This window comes from Aspergillus bombycis (assembly GCF_001792695.1).
Source record: "Aspergillus bombycis strain NRRL26010 chromosome Unknown contig00005, whole genome shotgun sequence".
NCBI lineage: Eukaryota > Fungi > Ascomycota > Eurotiomycetes > Eurotiales > Aspergillaceae > Aspergillus > Aspergillus bombycis.
The window spans coordinates 536,088-551,219 of NW_019170007.1; the positions used below are offsets into that span (position 1 = coordinate 536,088).

Below are 15,132 nucleotides of genomic sequence, written 5' to 3' on the forward strand. Positions count from 1 at the left end.
ATGAGAGACTGCAACTAAAAAATCCAAAAAAGAAAAAGCTGGAAAAAAGTGAAAACTGCCAAGACGATCGTCACGAGAGCCGCATGGCAGACGGGACTAGCCGAGATAGGCTTAGCGCACCCGTACCTCAGGTAACCGTTGCCATGGGAGAAAAGAACTATACCCTCTATTTATTCCCCTATCCCTCAAGTCTTCCAATCCAGATTCCTTCTTCTCCTCCCATCTTCTTCAGTTTCCTTGCTATCTCATAGTTCTTGCATAGTATATTGCTTATACTTGCTGTTTTTTCAGTACTTTACTGTACATCTTAAGCCATAATCCCGGCTGAAGGTCATTGGATGACCGTATTGCCTTGACCTTACTTCTTCAGCATTACCTCCACTGTGCCCCGGTGGAATAATCCTATTCGAGTATGGCTACTCCCACAGTGTCGACTCCGGTCAAAACCCACCATGGAATCTTCTCTTCAAAGACCGCTGGAGGTCGCATGCCCCTCACACCTTCTCCCCGTATGCGAGCGGGAAGCATGACATCGAACCACTCTTCACCATTCACTCCTCCTCGTCAGCAGGAAGGCGCCAAGGACCATGGAAAGTCTGTCTACGGGGGTAATTTGTCCTCTTACTTTGCCAAGTCTATGTCTAGGGCAACCCGGAACTACCGCGAATCCCCAAAGTCTAACATTGCCCGGATTCGTAAGTCACCTAAGCACCTAGAAATGGGTGTCTCGGAGTGGGCTTTGGCAGGTACTGGTCCCTCGTCATCACAATCTCCAACGTCCAAGGAGCGAGTACGGAAAGAGGTCCCGACACGTACGACAAGATCTGGGAAGACCACCGTTCGCATTGCACACAATGCTGGTGACAGATTCATTCCCAACCGGACCGCCAGTGAGGGACTGGCAACTGCTGGAACTGCAAAGCCCGAGGAGAGCCAACGATCCAAGACTAGTGGCAATGAGGGCTCTACCGTTCTTGCGAGTGCCGCGAGCGCCTTTGACATTGGTGGTCGAGGAACGGAAGACGATATCACCGCAGCTCTTGAGAACCTCGGCCTCGAGGATAGCGAGACTTCCTCAACGTCATCTTCTTCTTCGTATACCAGACCCGCACCAGATGCTGTAGCCTACGAATCGTCATTGGCTGATGCTTGCGGTGTAAATCTGAACACTCGAATTCTTGCGTTCAAGCCCCCGCCTCCGGAATCGTCCAAACCCATTGATTTGCGTGCCCAGTACAATCGTCCTCTTAGGCCTGCTAAGTCTAAGTCGGCACAGTTCCGCAGAAGGGTTCAAACTGCCCCCGAGCGTGTTTTGGATGCACCTGGACTTCTGGATGACTACTATCTTAACCTCCTGGATTGGAGTTCTGGCAATCAAGTTGCCATCGGCCTTGAGCGTAATGTTTACGTGTGGTCGGCAGATACAGGGACCGTTAGCTGCCTACTGGAGACGTCTCCAGATACGTATATTAGCAGTGTCAAGTGGAGCGGCGATGGAGCCTATGTTGGTGTGGGCTTGGGCACCGGCGAGGTTCAGATCTGGGATGTCGAAGAGGGTACTAAGCTGCGAAGTATGTTTGGCCATGACTCTCGTGTTGGTGTCATGGGCTGGTCTAAGCACACCTTGTCTACCGGTGCTCGTAGTGGTCTTGTGTTCAACCACGATGTCCGCATTGCTCAGCACAAGGTAGCCGAGCTTGTATCTCACACCTCCGAAGTCTGTGGCCTCGAGTGGAGGCCCGATGGTGCTCAGCTGGCTACCGGCGGCAATGACAACTTGGTGAACATCTGGGATGCTCGGTCTCTCAGTGCACCCAAGTTCACCAAGACCAACCACCGTGCTGCCGTTAAAGCTCTCAGCTGGTGTCCCTGGCAACTGAACTTGCTTGCCACTGGTGGTGGATCATACGATCGCCATATTCATTTCTGGAACACCACGACGGGTGCGCGTACCAACAGCATCGATACCGGTTCCCAGGTCACCAGCCTGCGATGGAGCAATCACTACCGGGAGATTGTTAGCTCCAGTGGTTTTCCCGATAACTCTCTGAGCATCTGGAGTTACCCCACTCTGGTCCGCAACATTGAGATCCCGGCGCACGAGACTCGTGTTCTGCACAGCTGTCTGAGTCCCGACGGTCAGCTTCTGGCCACCGCGGCAGCGGATGAGAGCTTGAAATTCTGGAAGGTCTTTGAACGCAAGCCAGGAAGTAGTGCATCGGCTTCTCGTGAGGGTGGAGTGGGAAGCAAGGCTCAAATGACTAAATCCATGACTATCCGCTAATTTCGCTGCGTTGTTTTCTTGTACATTTGTTTCGGTTTTCATTGGGTGCTGCGTGGATTCTGGGTATATCACTGGGAATTGGATCACACTTGGTTGGCGTTACTTAGCTGGAGCACTGTATTTAGGCGAGACGGTATATTTGGGTTAAGATTCTTGTATAGCACATTATTAGAATTGATGACAAACTATCTTAATACCGCTGGACATTGGACGATAGATAGCTTGATTGTAAGACGGTCAATTGATCGGGGACAGTCTACTTCACTACTCCCTACAATTAATGTCAAAATCGTGACTATTTAAGATAAGCTCGAAGGGGGCCGATGGCGCTAACTTAGTGAGGGTGCGGGTGGTGACTAAGCAGGACAAGGACGGATTTCGCCCGAAGACTACGACTTTCACCTCATTCAATTCCCTCTCAGGCACGCCTGTCCCTGCGCTCCTTGCCAACAACCTTCGTTTTCCTGGGCAGTTTGACGATAGATCTCACGTATCACATAGCCCGGTCGCATACGATTGCCGGTCAAGTCCTGAGCCACCGAAACAGGTCCGAACTTGATTGTTGGAGGTTACCGTCGCATTAGTCCGTGGCAACCGACCGCTGCGACGGAACACCTGCCCTGGGATAAGCCAACGACAACACATCCACCTTACCCGCTGGACGTGATAGGCTCGCACATTTGCCTTTTGTCGACAACGAATAGACCGTGGTGATTTACCTGATTTGACAAAGGCTTGTCTACGAAGTTCTGTCCCAGCGACCATGTCCAACCAGCAGGTGGTGAGTGCTATCTGACAGAGCCCTCCCTACCTTGCCTGAGCTGCGAGACCTAGGAAGGATTAGCAGATATTTTCTCTTTTCGTTGGCTAGCTATCTCCAGTGAGGGTCTGTCTCTGTAAAGAATATTGGCTTATACCAGATGATTCATAGGGCACGGTGTTCGATCGTGTCATCCAAGAAGTCTGCGATGGTTCTCAGGTGGATTTTGAGGAAAGTGGAGTGGACCAGCAGACATTGCTAGATTTGCGGAAGGTGAGTTCGACAGAAATTTGATATTGGAGATGTTTCTTTGATGGGTTTCCTGGTAAAAATGCCAACGAAGGGGGAGCTGATGTTGGCGTTGATGGCCCTCGGCCAAACGCGGGGTCCGAAAGTTGCGGGAGGCGGCAAAGCCTCTGGGGGAGCGCCAGCCTTTTGAGGTCCCTTTATACTCCTCCCCTTTTACCCGCGGGAGCCTAAGGCTGCCAAGCCTCCTCATCGTCCCTCTCATTCATTTGATGATCTATAGTTCGGGCTTACCCTTTGTCAACCTTGGCCACATATCACATTGATTTATTTCTACTTGGATTCTTACTCTCCTCATCTCATAACCTTTCTCTGCGCTGTTCCACAATCTAACTAAATTCTACCTGCACAGAGCTGGCAGAAAAAACTGTCGTCCCTGGGTGTCGCTCATTTCCCTTGGGATCCCCCACCACCACAACCAGCCCCTCCTCAGCCTCAGAACCAGAATCAAATCCTCCCTCCCAGTGCGACCGTACCCTCTAATGCTCCTCGACCCGCTCCTTCTCCTCAAGCCCCTCAACAACATGTTCCCCCTCCGCAGTCGATGCCGCAGCCGATGCCTGGCACCGCGCCTCCGTTACAAGTCCCCACACCGGTCGGGGCAGCACCAAATGCCATGGGCCAAGCACCACACATTAAGACGGAGCCTGGCATGAACGGCCAAACCAGCTTGCCCCCTATGAGTAACATGATGCCTACGAATACTCCAAATGCTCAGTCAGCGCGAGAACGTGCTGCCAACATGCTACACCAGAGATACGGCGCGGCCGCTGCCAACTCGGTCAGTCAATTGCAAGCCCAGTCGCAGGCTGCCATGGCAATGCCAGGGCAGGCCCGTCCTCAGAATTTACCGCATGTACCCAATGGACAGGCGCCACATATCAAGCAGGAACCAGGTTACCCTCCTGTTTCTCAACCCCCCATGAATAACACACAGACAGACGGTGCCAGCGACGATGCACTGTCAGCATGGAAAGTAGAGGTCGCACGAAGGCGTGAGGCTGCTGAACGTCAGAACGGGGAAGGCGACAGGATTCTCCGTGAACATCTGAAACAGCGCATGCTTCAGCTCGAGGGAGGAGGCCTTCTGCTGCCATTGGAGGAGCGCCAGGACTCGTCAAGAGCACCTACCTGTGAACTTGCGACAGACGCCGCGATCCCTTCCGACCCAAGTACCTCGGCATCGTCTTCTTCTAAAGTAGTCCGAGCTCAATATGACGGCCCAGGAGGCGATGATGAGAGGGATGAAGACGATGAAGATGCCATCAACTCTGACCTTGATGATCCGGACGACCTCGTTGCTGATGACCATGAAGCAGAAGATGCCGTCGGCCAAGTGATGCTCTGCACGTATGATAAGGTTCAAAGGGTGAAGAACAAGTGGAAGTGTACTTTGAAGGACGGTATTCTGACGACTGGTGGTAAAGAGTAGGTTCCATAGAAGCACCCAAAGTACTGTGACAAGATTGCTGACTTCAATAGATATGTCTTCCACAAAGGTCAGGGCGAGTTCGAGTGGTAGGGACGCAGTGTTTCAGTCCCCCTATAGCCACACGACCTTGAAGTCCGTTTCACCCCTTTTTTTTGCCTTTTCATTTGTCTTAGCCATGTTCATTCATCTTCCCAATCTGTAAAAACCTTCTCCTATTTGTCTACCATTTTCAACCAAGGCAAATCACAGTACGGACACACGATGACTCCCAAGGGTAGTCGGTGCAAGCGGAAATAACTCTCAATGATTTTTGTTTCATGAAGTACATCAGGATGTTTGCGGCACGAGACTTTAATCTTCTTCATGTTACCCTTAGTTTGGATGCACATGGCGCTTTTATGCAGGGGATGGCTATTTCTTTTCTTTGGTGTACTAGAATAATTCTACTTTCAAATGGGATTTTTGCTTTGTTGTCTCTACATCGTGACCAGGTCAGCTGAGCTACAGAATACATGTCCTTACCTCGCTATTAAACCTTGCATGGAACAAGTAGGCAACGATGTCGATCCTCCTGAAGCGTAAAATCCAGGTCTCGGTACATACACCTCGATATGTGAATACATAGTTAATTTCGTGACGGTATCATATTCGTACTCAAATAAAGACCTATGTTTTCTGCAAGCCACCCCAGCCAAGACCCAGTAGGGGGATGCTGGCCATCAAAACAGCCAGGAATTGAGCCCAATCTCACCTGGAAAGTTGCTGGCCCTTTGCCTTGGATTCAAGTACAGGGACTAGCTATTCGTGTACTACGGTGAGCTCTATAGTGTCAAACAAGCCATCGGGTTGTCGTTCACGATACGAGCAACATGTATACGTATTAATGCTGTTTTTCGAACGTAAAATGGTGAAGGGAGTATAGTTTATCATTTAACAAGTGTGACGGAGCAACCAAGCAATATTTTCCAAACTTTTTTCCTTTTCGCAGAACAAAACGAAGCCATGGGAATCAAGCAAATCAAGAAGACTCTATCAAGAAAGAACAAGCCAAGAGGGATCAACGCATATCAAGAAAAAATTATAGCCCCAGATTCTCCATAAACACCACCAGCATAGATAAAAACAAGAAAGCAAGATCTGGCCTGGAACCATTATCTACAGGATCGACGCCGGTATGCCATTTTCTTTTCTTTTCCACAGTGCTCGGGAAATGGTGTCCAGATGTCTGAGGAAGAATAACGAAGGACACATCAAGCCCGACTGTGAGTTCCAACTTTGTTTGATCCCCGTATTTGCTTTCTTCGGAGATTAAAAAAATGCAACCTCGTCTGAGTATCACAAAGCCAAGGATCGACAAAGTCCATTAATAATGACAATCACAGGGATAAGAGGATGAGAAGTAATTGAGACACCGGATTCTGCTTGCCAAAGCCCAAACATGCAAAAAAGACACGAAAACGACAGAAGCCGAAAATCATATACCGACAAGTGTTCCGGGAACTCATAAGTGTATCGCAACGGAAGTCTTTCGAGGGCACCAAAAGGACTGACTGTTCATTATCAGATCAATCGCGGCGGCCCCAAAGAACCGCGATCGACAGGACGTTCATACCAAACGTAACTCCAAACCACCGAACCGGTCATAAAGTCGTATGTCACGCGACGAAGCTGTCAAATCGTCGAATTGAATTATGTGAAATTGAAGATAAGGGCAAAGCAATATCTTTCAAGCTTTGTAAACCCATGAGACCTTCTATAGAAGACCCTCTTCGCCAATACCAGGTAGACCAGCCCCGGCAACATTAATATTTTGTCCCTGCATGACTCCTCCGCCGAAAGCCAGGTTGCGGCCAGCGGCAAGTTGGAAGTCAGGGTTGCATGGCGGAGAATGCGATTTGTGATATTTGAGACCATTCAAGTTCTTGTAACGTTTGCCACACACCTCGCAACGGTACGGTTTTTCTTTCTCCATGCCGAGTGTTCCAGGATACGGCGTCGAGGTTTCTGGGTTAACGATGGAAAAAGTACCATCGGCATTATCATGTAGTTGTTGGTTGTTATGGCCGTGCTGCGATGTTTTGTTAGTTATAGTCCATGGAGTCTTATCCTGTAACGAGAAACTTACAGCTTTGTGATATTTCAAACCATTCTGGTTTTTGTACGCCTTCTCGCAACCAATAACAGGGCAACGGAAAGGCTTTGGTTCTTCATTTGGAAGCAACGCGGTGGTATCGGGAACACCAGCCAGCAGTTGCTGCTCTCTGATTCTGCGGGCGATTTCACTATTTGGACCGTACTGTGCCCCACTAAGCTTGAAATGAGCATTGGGTGTGTTGATTCCCCCGGTTGGGCTGAATAAACGTTTCGCTGGCTCGTCAATACAGAGATCCACCATATCGTTGTTGGCAGCAAAGCGAGCGAATTGCTCTTGGCCTTGCATCATGTTGTTGGTCTGCATCCCCATATCACCGAAGCCGCCAAGCACACTCTCGTCAAGTTCGGCTGGGGTTCCCGGTGTGGATGAATCGGGCGTTGACCGGAATTGAGAGTTCTGAAGTGGATTCGACATCAAAGTCGGCGTGTTCACCGAGGAAACAGTGGGGTTATTCTGCAACGACAAGGGGCGACCGGAAGCAACAGGGGTGCCGGGTTGAGAACCCTTGAAACCCTGATGTCCTGGAAGCATCGACAGATTCAAATGTGGCACCCTTTGATTGGAATGGCCGAATCCTCCCTGGTTGCCATTTTGTGGCTGAGGCGAAAACAGCTGCGACGATGTATCATGATCACCCATCGGCTCGTCCAACTCCATGTCATCGATTGCATCGATATCGGAGTGCTGCTGGGGCGGCTGGCTCTGATTTAATTTCCGCTGAGTGCTCTCGGGCTGTAATCCACGATTCTGATTGTTGTTCTGCTGATTCTGTTGGTGCGCCATCGCAGCAGCAGCTAAAGCAGCCCGGCCGTCAGCTTGGCTTGGGCGATGCCCCTGGTGGGGCGACTTGGTGGCGTGGGCTTCTTCATAGTGCTGTAGGAGATCGTGAAGAGTAGGTAATGTCACACCACAGCACGAAAAGTCTCGCATGAAGTTGGCTTCCAGCTTTGGGAGATAAGATGACGAATGAAACGAAGGTGACTGGAAAGTAAAGGGGGATGTGCCAGTCATTAAGATACTAGAACACTTGAAATTAGCTTCTCACCATTCAAACTCATGTCAGGCGCATTTGTGGGATGCCGATAATAAATCCATGTGGGATATCGACCGCACACCCATGAAAACTTACTCATCACGTATCCAACTGCCAACAGAAACGCCACCCCAGCTCATACCGCCAACCAAGCTCCCGGCCAATGACTCACGGCGCTGTTTATCGCGGTTGGAACCAGACATGGAAATAGGTTTCGAGCCATTACCCCATTGTGCGGTCGCTGCACCGATGGAGTCTTTACGAGGTGGTGGGGCTTTGAATATATTGATTCCAACGCCGCCCGCGTGAGATATGCTACCGGTCCGCTCGCCATTTCCAGCTCTCTGGAGAGCAGAGGTCAAATTCGACGCCTGTTGCCCCGGAGGGGAGACTGAGGTCTGGCGAGTGGCGATGTCAATTGGAGCTGCTGTATTGTTCATCGTGCCCGAGGTCAAAGGGGGCGAGGGGAAAAGAGGGAAATCGTAGTCTTCTTGAGGTTGCGAGTATAACTTCGTCGGATCGAAATATGATGACTGGTCGTCGAGGAGACCAAATGAGTTTCGAGGCCACGAACGATCAGAGACCTTTTCCCTGCGCGACGGTACGCCAAATCCGAGTGGAGTGGTAACAGGGGTCGAGTCCCGAGAGGATGTGCGATCGTGATCCCCAACGGAAGGAGAGTAATGAAGAGGAGGACTGAGCGTCTCTGACGACCCAAGCATGAAGGAGTGAGTCCTCGAAAGCGGCTTTGGGCGGGATCACACAAGGAGTGAGTGTCCACCCTCGGATGCTGTCCCGCTTTGGATTTCTCTGCGGAACCGTAACGGATTCGGGAACAGTGGCGGCACGTAACAATAAGTTAGTAATACTGCCGATGGAGACTCAGCGAAATGGTTCGAATGATGAGGAAGCAGTATGAAGAATATGAAGATTAATTTTGGGCAGAGGAGACGATAAACAGAAGAACAAGACAACACGATAAGTCGATAGCACCAGGGAAAAGAGCGGAAAGAGGAGGGGGGAAAGACTGGGCAAACTGGCGGAATCGAGTCATGGAAGGAAGGACTTCCAGCATTCTAGTAATAATAACCTACCTTACCGGAGGCGACTTACTACCTTCACTGCCTTACGGGGCAGGTAATTGTTGGTAGGGTACCTACAAGTGCATCCATGGGTAACCAGTGTCTTTGCTGGTACGTATTACATCGTATTACACGGAGACATATTGCCAGACAAATCTGAAACCAAGTGGGCGAATTAGTCATACTCCCTTGTCATCCCAGCGCCGCTGGTACTCCGTCTTCAATGGCAAAATTCGAGTCGGTCTCAGCTTCATTACGTATGGTTGTCCCAAAGAATCCCATGGGTTCGTGGATAGCTAGTCTATCTACTAAAGACAGCTAAACTAGGAGTCCGGCGTTCAACCGGTGCAATCGCTAAAGAATGGTGGATTCCCGACTGACACCGCTTGCAGCCCTCGACCACTCACGAGCTAGTACTAAAGAAGTGGTCTTCCTCAGAAGTCAATGACGATGGCGGTGGGATCAGAGTTCCATTTCTAAGGTACAGTACTAACTAGTGAGATGGAGTACCACTTCTTAGTACTTTGTACTAGTAATAAACTCGTCACATCGCTGTAGTAGTTCTGTAATTTCAATCTAACCATCTTTGGGGGAATGACGGAGAGACTAACCACTTACCCAGTTACCCTACCTCCCGAGTTAGCCTGTAGTTCGACAGCGTACATTACGTTGCCCTTGCAACATTGACACATCAAACCCAAACCCACCACACAAGATCATTTCTCAGGACAGTCCTCCCGTGAATTGTTAATGATTGGACTACAAGGATTCGAGAGACTTTAGGCAGAGTCATCCTGTTCATACACATTACATAGCCAATATGTAGGTATAGGTGACGTTCTCCGCTATTGTGAGACGGCCCATATAGCCGATGGGGCGAAGGAGGCGGACTTGATCCGTGGTTCATTTACATGTGCTCCCTTGGGGCTGACAGATTGGATTGCATGTCCTCCCCGACTGCGGACTAGGGCATTCTTGACTAGATTAACTTGATCAGCACTTGAAACGAGCAGACTATCTAAAGGCGTCAAGAAGAACATGCGCTGATCGACTTCTTCTATCTAACTCACACAAAAATAGATTCAATTCTTCCCCACATTGTCTTAAATTCTAGTGTACTAACGGTTAGGTAGGTTTCTTTGCGGTGGTTGATCTTCAGGGTCTTGAGGTTGATAAAGGCACTATTTACTAGGCCTGTTAGTACGCGACTGCGGGGGCCAATTGATATGGTGAATAGGTTGGGCGCTATTGAACGTCCTAATCGTCAAGGGGGTACCTGAACAGAAAGCTTGGCTATCGATGGCCACATCAGTAACGGTCATATGGACAGGTTCGACCATTTAATGACCTGGTATGTACGGTTATACAGCATGTAAACTTTATACTAGAGTACTCCATCTCGGAGCTTTATCTGGCCAACACCACATGACATCAGAGAATAATCTTGTCACATGTAGTGGAGATCAGATCCAAACAAATGGGCGGTCTGTATTCACAGCCCGATATACACAAGACACGGGCAAATAAGAGAGAGGTATTGCCAGCGCTAGACCAACTTGAAGCAGCCTTGCTTACTCTATTAGTCCAAATCGTTCTGGTGATGGATAAAATAGAGTGTGGCAAGGCGAAACCTCCCCGGGGGGTTCACCAAAAAAAGATCATCCCTATCAGAACGAACTGGAACACTGATCGTCTCACTAGCGATAGCCGCAGGTCTACCTTTCAAGACGCAACCACACTGGGGGATGTATCACCAACCCCTTAGCTTCGGCGCTAGAAACATAACAGAAGGATTCTTCGTGGCCGCTTTCACCGCTTTACCCGCTCACACACTTACCGCTTCTGGTCTGATATGCAGCAGCATACTCAAATCTCGGACTAAGCTAAATACGTTCCCCGTTCGGTATTCCAGAGTAGGTATGTGTTCGTGGCGTATTGCTGAGAGGGAGGAATATAATGAATACTCTATATGAGGCTTATTATGGTGAAACCGGGCAAACGGGTATGCTGCTATGTAAAGATGTTGATTTCCAACGTCGCTCAAAGACAATGAATCGGCCGAGTGGCCGCTAACTTTATTCGATCCAAGCCGCGGGATGTGTGGTATTGGAATCAGGCGATCATTTCTGGTTATCAAATATATACTACTTTGTTCCTGCTAGTAGTCCTCTTGTGGCAACCCATACGGACAACACATTCAATCTAGATGTACTACGGAGTATAAGGGTAGGAAGCTGTGTTGTTCCCCAGCCTCCCATTTATGGGACACTCGCCCCTCTTCTCCGGAATATCTACGAGAAGGTAGCAGCAGTAAGCTACTATGTACGGAGTACTTCAGCTCATCCTCCACGGTGTATTATCATACGGAGTATACACCGAATTCGATGCAATACGGTAATTTCAAAATCCGATACCGCCTCAGGTGATGTATACCTCCCTGCCACTTGCATGATCCAACCCACTGTCCTGCTTTTTACTGCAATCATATAAAAATCAATATCAACCCAACGTTGAGTTCCCTGTGGGTCATTACACGCCCAAGTTCACCGATTCTGAACTGCCACATGTGCTATTCTACCGATTGCAAAAGGTGCGAAGAACGGAAGAATATCTGATAGGTGGATCTTAGCGACTGTTTCCATCCAGCTGAGGATCTTCAACAGGACGGTGTTGCGCACATGGTAGACTCAAATAGGGGCACTAGTACCAGCTGACCAGGACTATAGGGACAGAGTCGACCTTATACATCAACTTATTTCGGTAGTTCAAGAAAGTCCTGTTCATTCGGCATCAGTCGACAAGAGACGTGTCCATAGGTATGTCTTGTGATCTATTGCCAAGCTGCAATTGAGTTGGTACCAATGCATCCATTGGCTTCGACTCCCCTGATCGGCTAGTAGTCTAACTTACTAGTAGAAAGGAGAAAGGGAATACCAAATTCAAGTCACTACGGACGCGACATCCACAGACTTTTAACTACCATTTTTGTATGTTTGTGCAGCCACTCAGGTTCGCTCGCCTACCGCCATTCTTCCGTACCTACATTAGCAAACAAGAAATAAGTCACAGGAAACACCGAAGGTGGATTGGGTGGAGAAGCACGCCGGGGCCAGTGGCTGGATCTAAATCCCGAGACGAGGATACACATTCTTGGCGGCCGCCCATCTGCTCGTTGAGTTCTTCTAGAAAAGCGAGAAAATGGGTAAAGGCACAGAAGGTTCAACTTCGGTGGGCCCCCTTCACCCATTCCCCTGTAATTACCAATCATGCGTAAGGTACACAGGCCGATGGAGGTATGGCTTCAGTATTTCGGTAATGTAAGGAACAAATCTACCCGCGCATGCCGCCGCTGTACCGGAAACAGCCAGACATTTTAAGTTGGGGTTCGACATCACCACTTCCAATAAAAGCAATAGTAGAATCTCAAATCTACCCCAGTGCGGCGCGCACCAGCCATCGACCTCATGTAGACCGCCTTCCGTGCGCCACTAGCTCGTGCGCCACCCCTAACTGCAAACAATGCAAACCCTCATTCATACTCCGCGGTGGGATGTGAGAGCCGAAATTTTTGTCGGCATTAATCGAAGAAGAAGGCTTGTTTGCGCCAAGCATTGAACCTAGCTGCATCTATATTGGAATTTAAGATTCCAATTTCTACGTATCGGCCATTTGTTCGTCGCTTTGGGCAAGAGAGGTGGTCATTCCATCGTTACAGCTGTTTTGATAATGGCGCCCGAAACCGCTCAATCGCAAACGCCGGAGGCCCCCATGCACGGTCAAAGCGACGCACCAGTGACACATACATTAGCGATTGACAATATTGAGGAACCTCCCTCAAAGAAAGCAAAGTTGGATGATGCCTCAACGCCGGACAACAACGCTAACAATGGTGCCCCTCAGCGCGCGAGGGGTATCGCCCCCGTTAAGGCAGAGTATGTGGGCGCAGGAGCAACTATTTGCGGTGGATCTTATTGACTAACTATATGCTAGATTCATTATCCCAAGGGCTACGAACACCGAACCGCAACCTAACACGGACGACGCTGCCGAGGCCGCACGTCATGATGGGGGCCAAGGGCAAGAGACAGGGAAGAAGAAGAAGAAGAAGAAGCCTACTGGGCAAAACACAAACCGCACTTTTGGGTCGTCTCAGGACGAAAAGGGCCTGTGTCCGAGCAGGATCTTTACACCTGAGTTCTCTCCCGGAGTTTGCCAATGGGGCGAAAAGTGTCGTTATGAGCACGATCTACGAACCTATCTGAAGGAATACAAACGTGGTGATCTGACAACCTTTGGTGGCATGTGTCCAGTTTGGGAAGCAAAAGGCAAGTGCCTCTCTGGCTGGAAATGTCGTCTCGTGGGCTCTCACATGATTGAACGTGAGACCGCCGATGGCAGAAAAGAATTGGTGCTGGTTGAGGATGAGGAGCGCAGGAAGAAAGCACAGCCACTTGTTCCTTTTGCAGTCGAGGATGGCACTGCAAATATTGCCTCAGCGGAAGCTAAGTTTGCGCTACACCGCAAGAAGGTCCAGACGCCTCGAGCTGATTCATACGGGAAATGGTTGGACAAAACCTCTAGAGAACTGGAGAAGGTAATTCACAACCGGAATGTTATTGAAGAGAAGGGCGCGGAGTCCAAGACCGAGGAGGCCAAAAGCGAGAAAGAAGAGAACCGGGCGCAATATCTAGAGCCACCATTCTTACCGTCGGAAAAGCGACGTATTTACTTCGGCCCGGAGACTCCTGTTTTGGCACCCCTCACTACACAAGGAAACCTTCCCTTCCGCAGACTATGTATAGAACTTGGCGCACAGTTTACCTATTCGGAGATGGCCCTGAGTATGCCATTAATCCAGGGTAACAAAGGAGAGTGGGCATTGATGAGAGCACACGAGACGGAAATGCTACCTCCAACTATATCTCCAGGGGTTGATATAGTGCAGGGATATGATCACTCAAAAGATCTTAGATTCGGCGCCCAAATTGCGGCAAACAAACATTGGCAAGCACTTAAGGCTACCGAGGTACTATCCGCATACACCCCAAACCTTCGTGTTATCGATCTGAACTGCGGCTGCCCTATTGACTTGCTCTACCGTGAAGGAGCTGGGTCTGCCCTTCTCGAACACCCGTCAAAGCTCGAGAGGATCCTTCGCGGTATGAATGCGGTTTCACAGGAAATACCTATCACCGCCAAGATTCGCATGGGAACCAAAGATAATTCACCCAATGCGCTTAGGGTGGCAGAGCGTTTAATCCTCGGGGGTTACGAGTCCAGTACCCTTGGGCTTGGTGCTCCTGGTGTAGCAGCCCTAACCCTGCATGGACGGAGCAGGCAGCAGCGGTACACCAGACAAGCAGATTGGGAATATATCTCTGAATGTGCTGCTCTTATCAAGAGACTGAATGAAAAAACGGATCAAGTCATAGATACCGTACGAGAGCCGGACCCACGGACACAGCCAAATGGAGGTAAGACATGGTTCCTGGGGAATGGAGACTGTTACTCGCACCAGGATTACGATGACCACGTCAACAATGCTGGTGTTGACACTGTGATGGTTGGTCGAGGTGCTCTGATCAAGCCTTGGTTATTTGAGGAGATCCAGGCAGGCCAGTACCTCGATAAGTCTGCGTCCGAGCGTTTATCGCTGGTTGAGAAGTTTGCCAAGTATGGTTTAGAGACATGGGGATCGGACGAGCATGGAGTTGGCACTACACGGCGCTTCCTACTCGAGTGGTTGAGCTTCGCCTGCCGCTACATTCCTATTGGGTTGCTTGAATATCTTCCACCACGTATTCAGGACCGACCACCGTCTTGGAGAGGCAGAAATGAGTTGGAGACTCTTATGGGCAGTCACAACTATAAAGACTGGATCAAGATCACGTAAGCTTCTTCTTTTTCTCCCTCCTTTCTTGAGACGCCTTGTGCTTCACACGGATATTAACCTGCTGTGTAGTGAAATGTTCCTCGGTCCAGCCCATAAGGACTTCAAGTTCGAGCCGAAACACAAGTCCAACGCTTGGGATGGGGAAGCGGAGGGATGAGCTTGTGATGATACCGTGTAAATACACATT

General features: G+C 49.6%; 4 protein-coding genes across 4 annotated transcripts; 3 read left to right on the forward strand and 1 right to left on the reverse strand.

Moving 5' to 3' along the window:
- Nucleotides 1-412: 412 nt before the first annotated feature.
- ABOM_001410 (WD40 repeat domain-containing protein) lies at nt 413-2,284 on the forward strand (the record flags this gene model as incomplete). Its single annotated transcript, XM_022528540.1, has 1 exon — nt 413-2,284. The coding sequence occupies one exon, from the start codon at nt 413-415 to the stop codon at nt 2,282-2,284; it is 1,872 nt and encodes a 623-aa protein (XP_022393722.1).
- Nucleotides 2,285-3,215: 931 nt separating this feature from the next.
- ABOM_001411 (transcription initiation factor IIA large subunit) lies at nt 3,216-4,872 on the forward strand (the record flags this gene model as incomplete). Its single annotated transcript, XM_022528541.1, has 3 exons — nt 3,216-3,317; nt 3,703-4,778; nt 4,833-4,872. Coding segments are annotated over 3 exons (1,218 nt in total), but the record flags the coding sequence as incomplete, so codon positions are not given.
- Nucleotides 4,873-6,535: 1,663 nt separating this feature from the next.
- Nucleotides 6,536-8,692, reverse strand: ABOM_001412 (zinc-coordinating transcription factor SFP1; the record flags this gene model as incomplete). Its single annotated transcript, XM_022528542.1, has 3 exons — nt 6,536-6,850; nt 6,908-7,955; nt 8,067-8,692. The coding sequence occupies 3 exons, from the start codon at nt 8,690-8,692 to the stop codon at nt 6,536-6,538; spliced, it is 1,989 nt and encodes a 662-aa protein (XP_022393820.1).
- A 4,086-nt stretch (nt 8,693-12,778) lies between these two features.
- dus3 (tRNA dihydrouridine synthase DUS3) lies at nt 12,779-15,102 on the forward strand (the record flags this gene model as incomplete). Its single annotated transcript, XM_022528543.1, has 3 exons — nt 12,779-12,984; nt 13,043-14,941; nt 15,015-15,102. 3 exons carry the CDS (start codon nt 12,779-12,781, stop codon nt 15,100-15,102), a joined length of 2,193 nt encoding a protein of 730 aa, XP_022393819.1.
- Between the last annotated feature and the right edge of the window lie 30 nt (nt 15,103-15,132).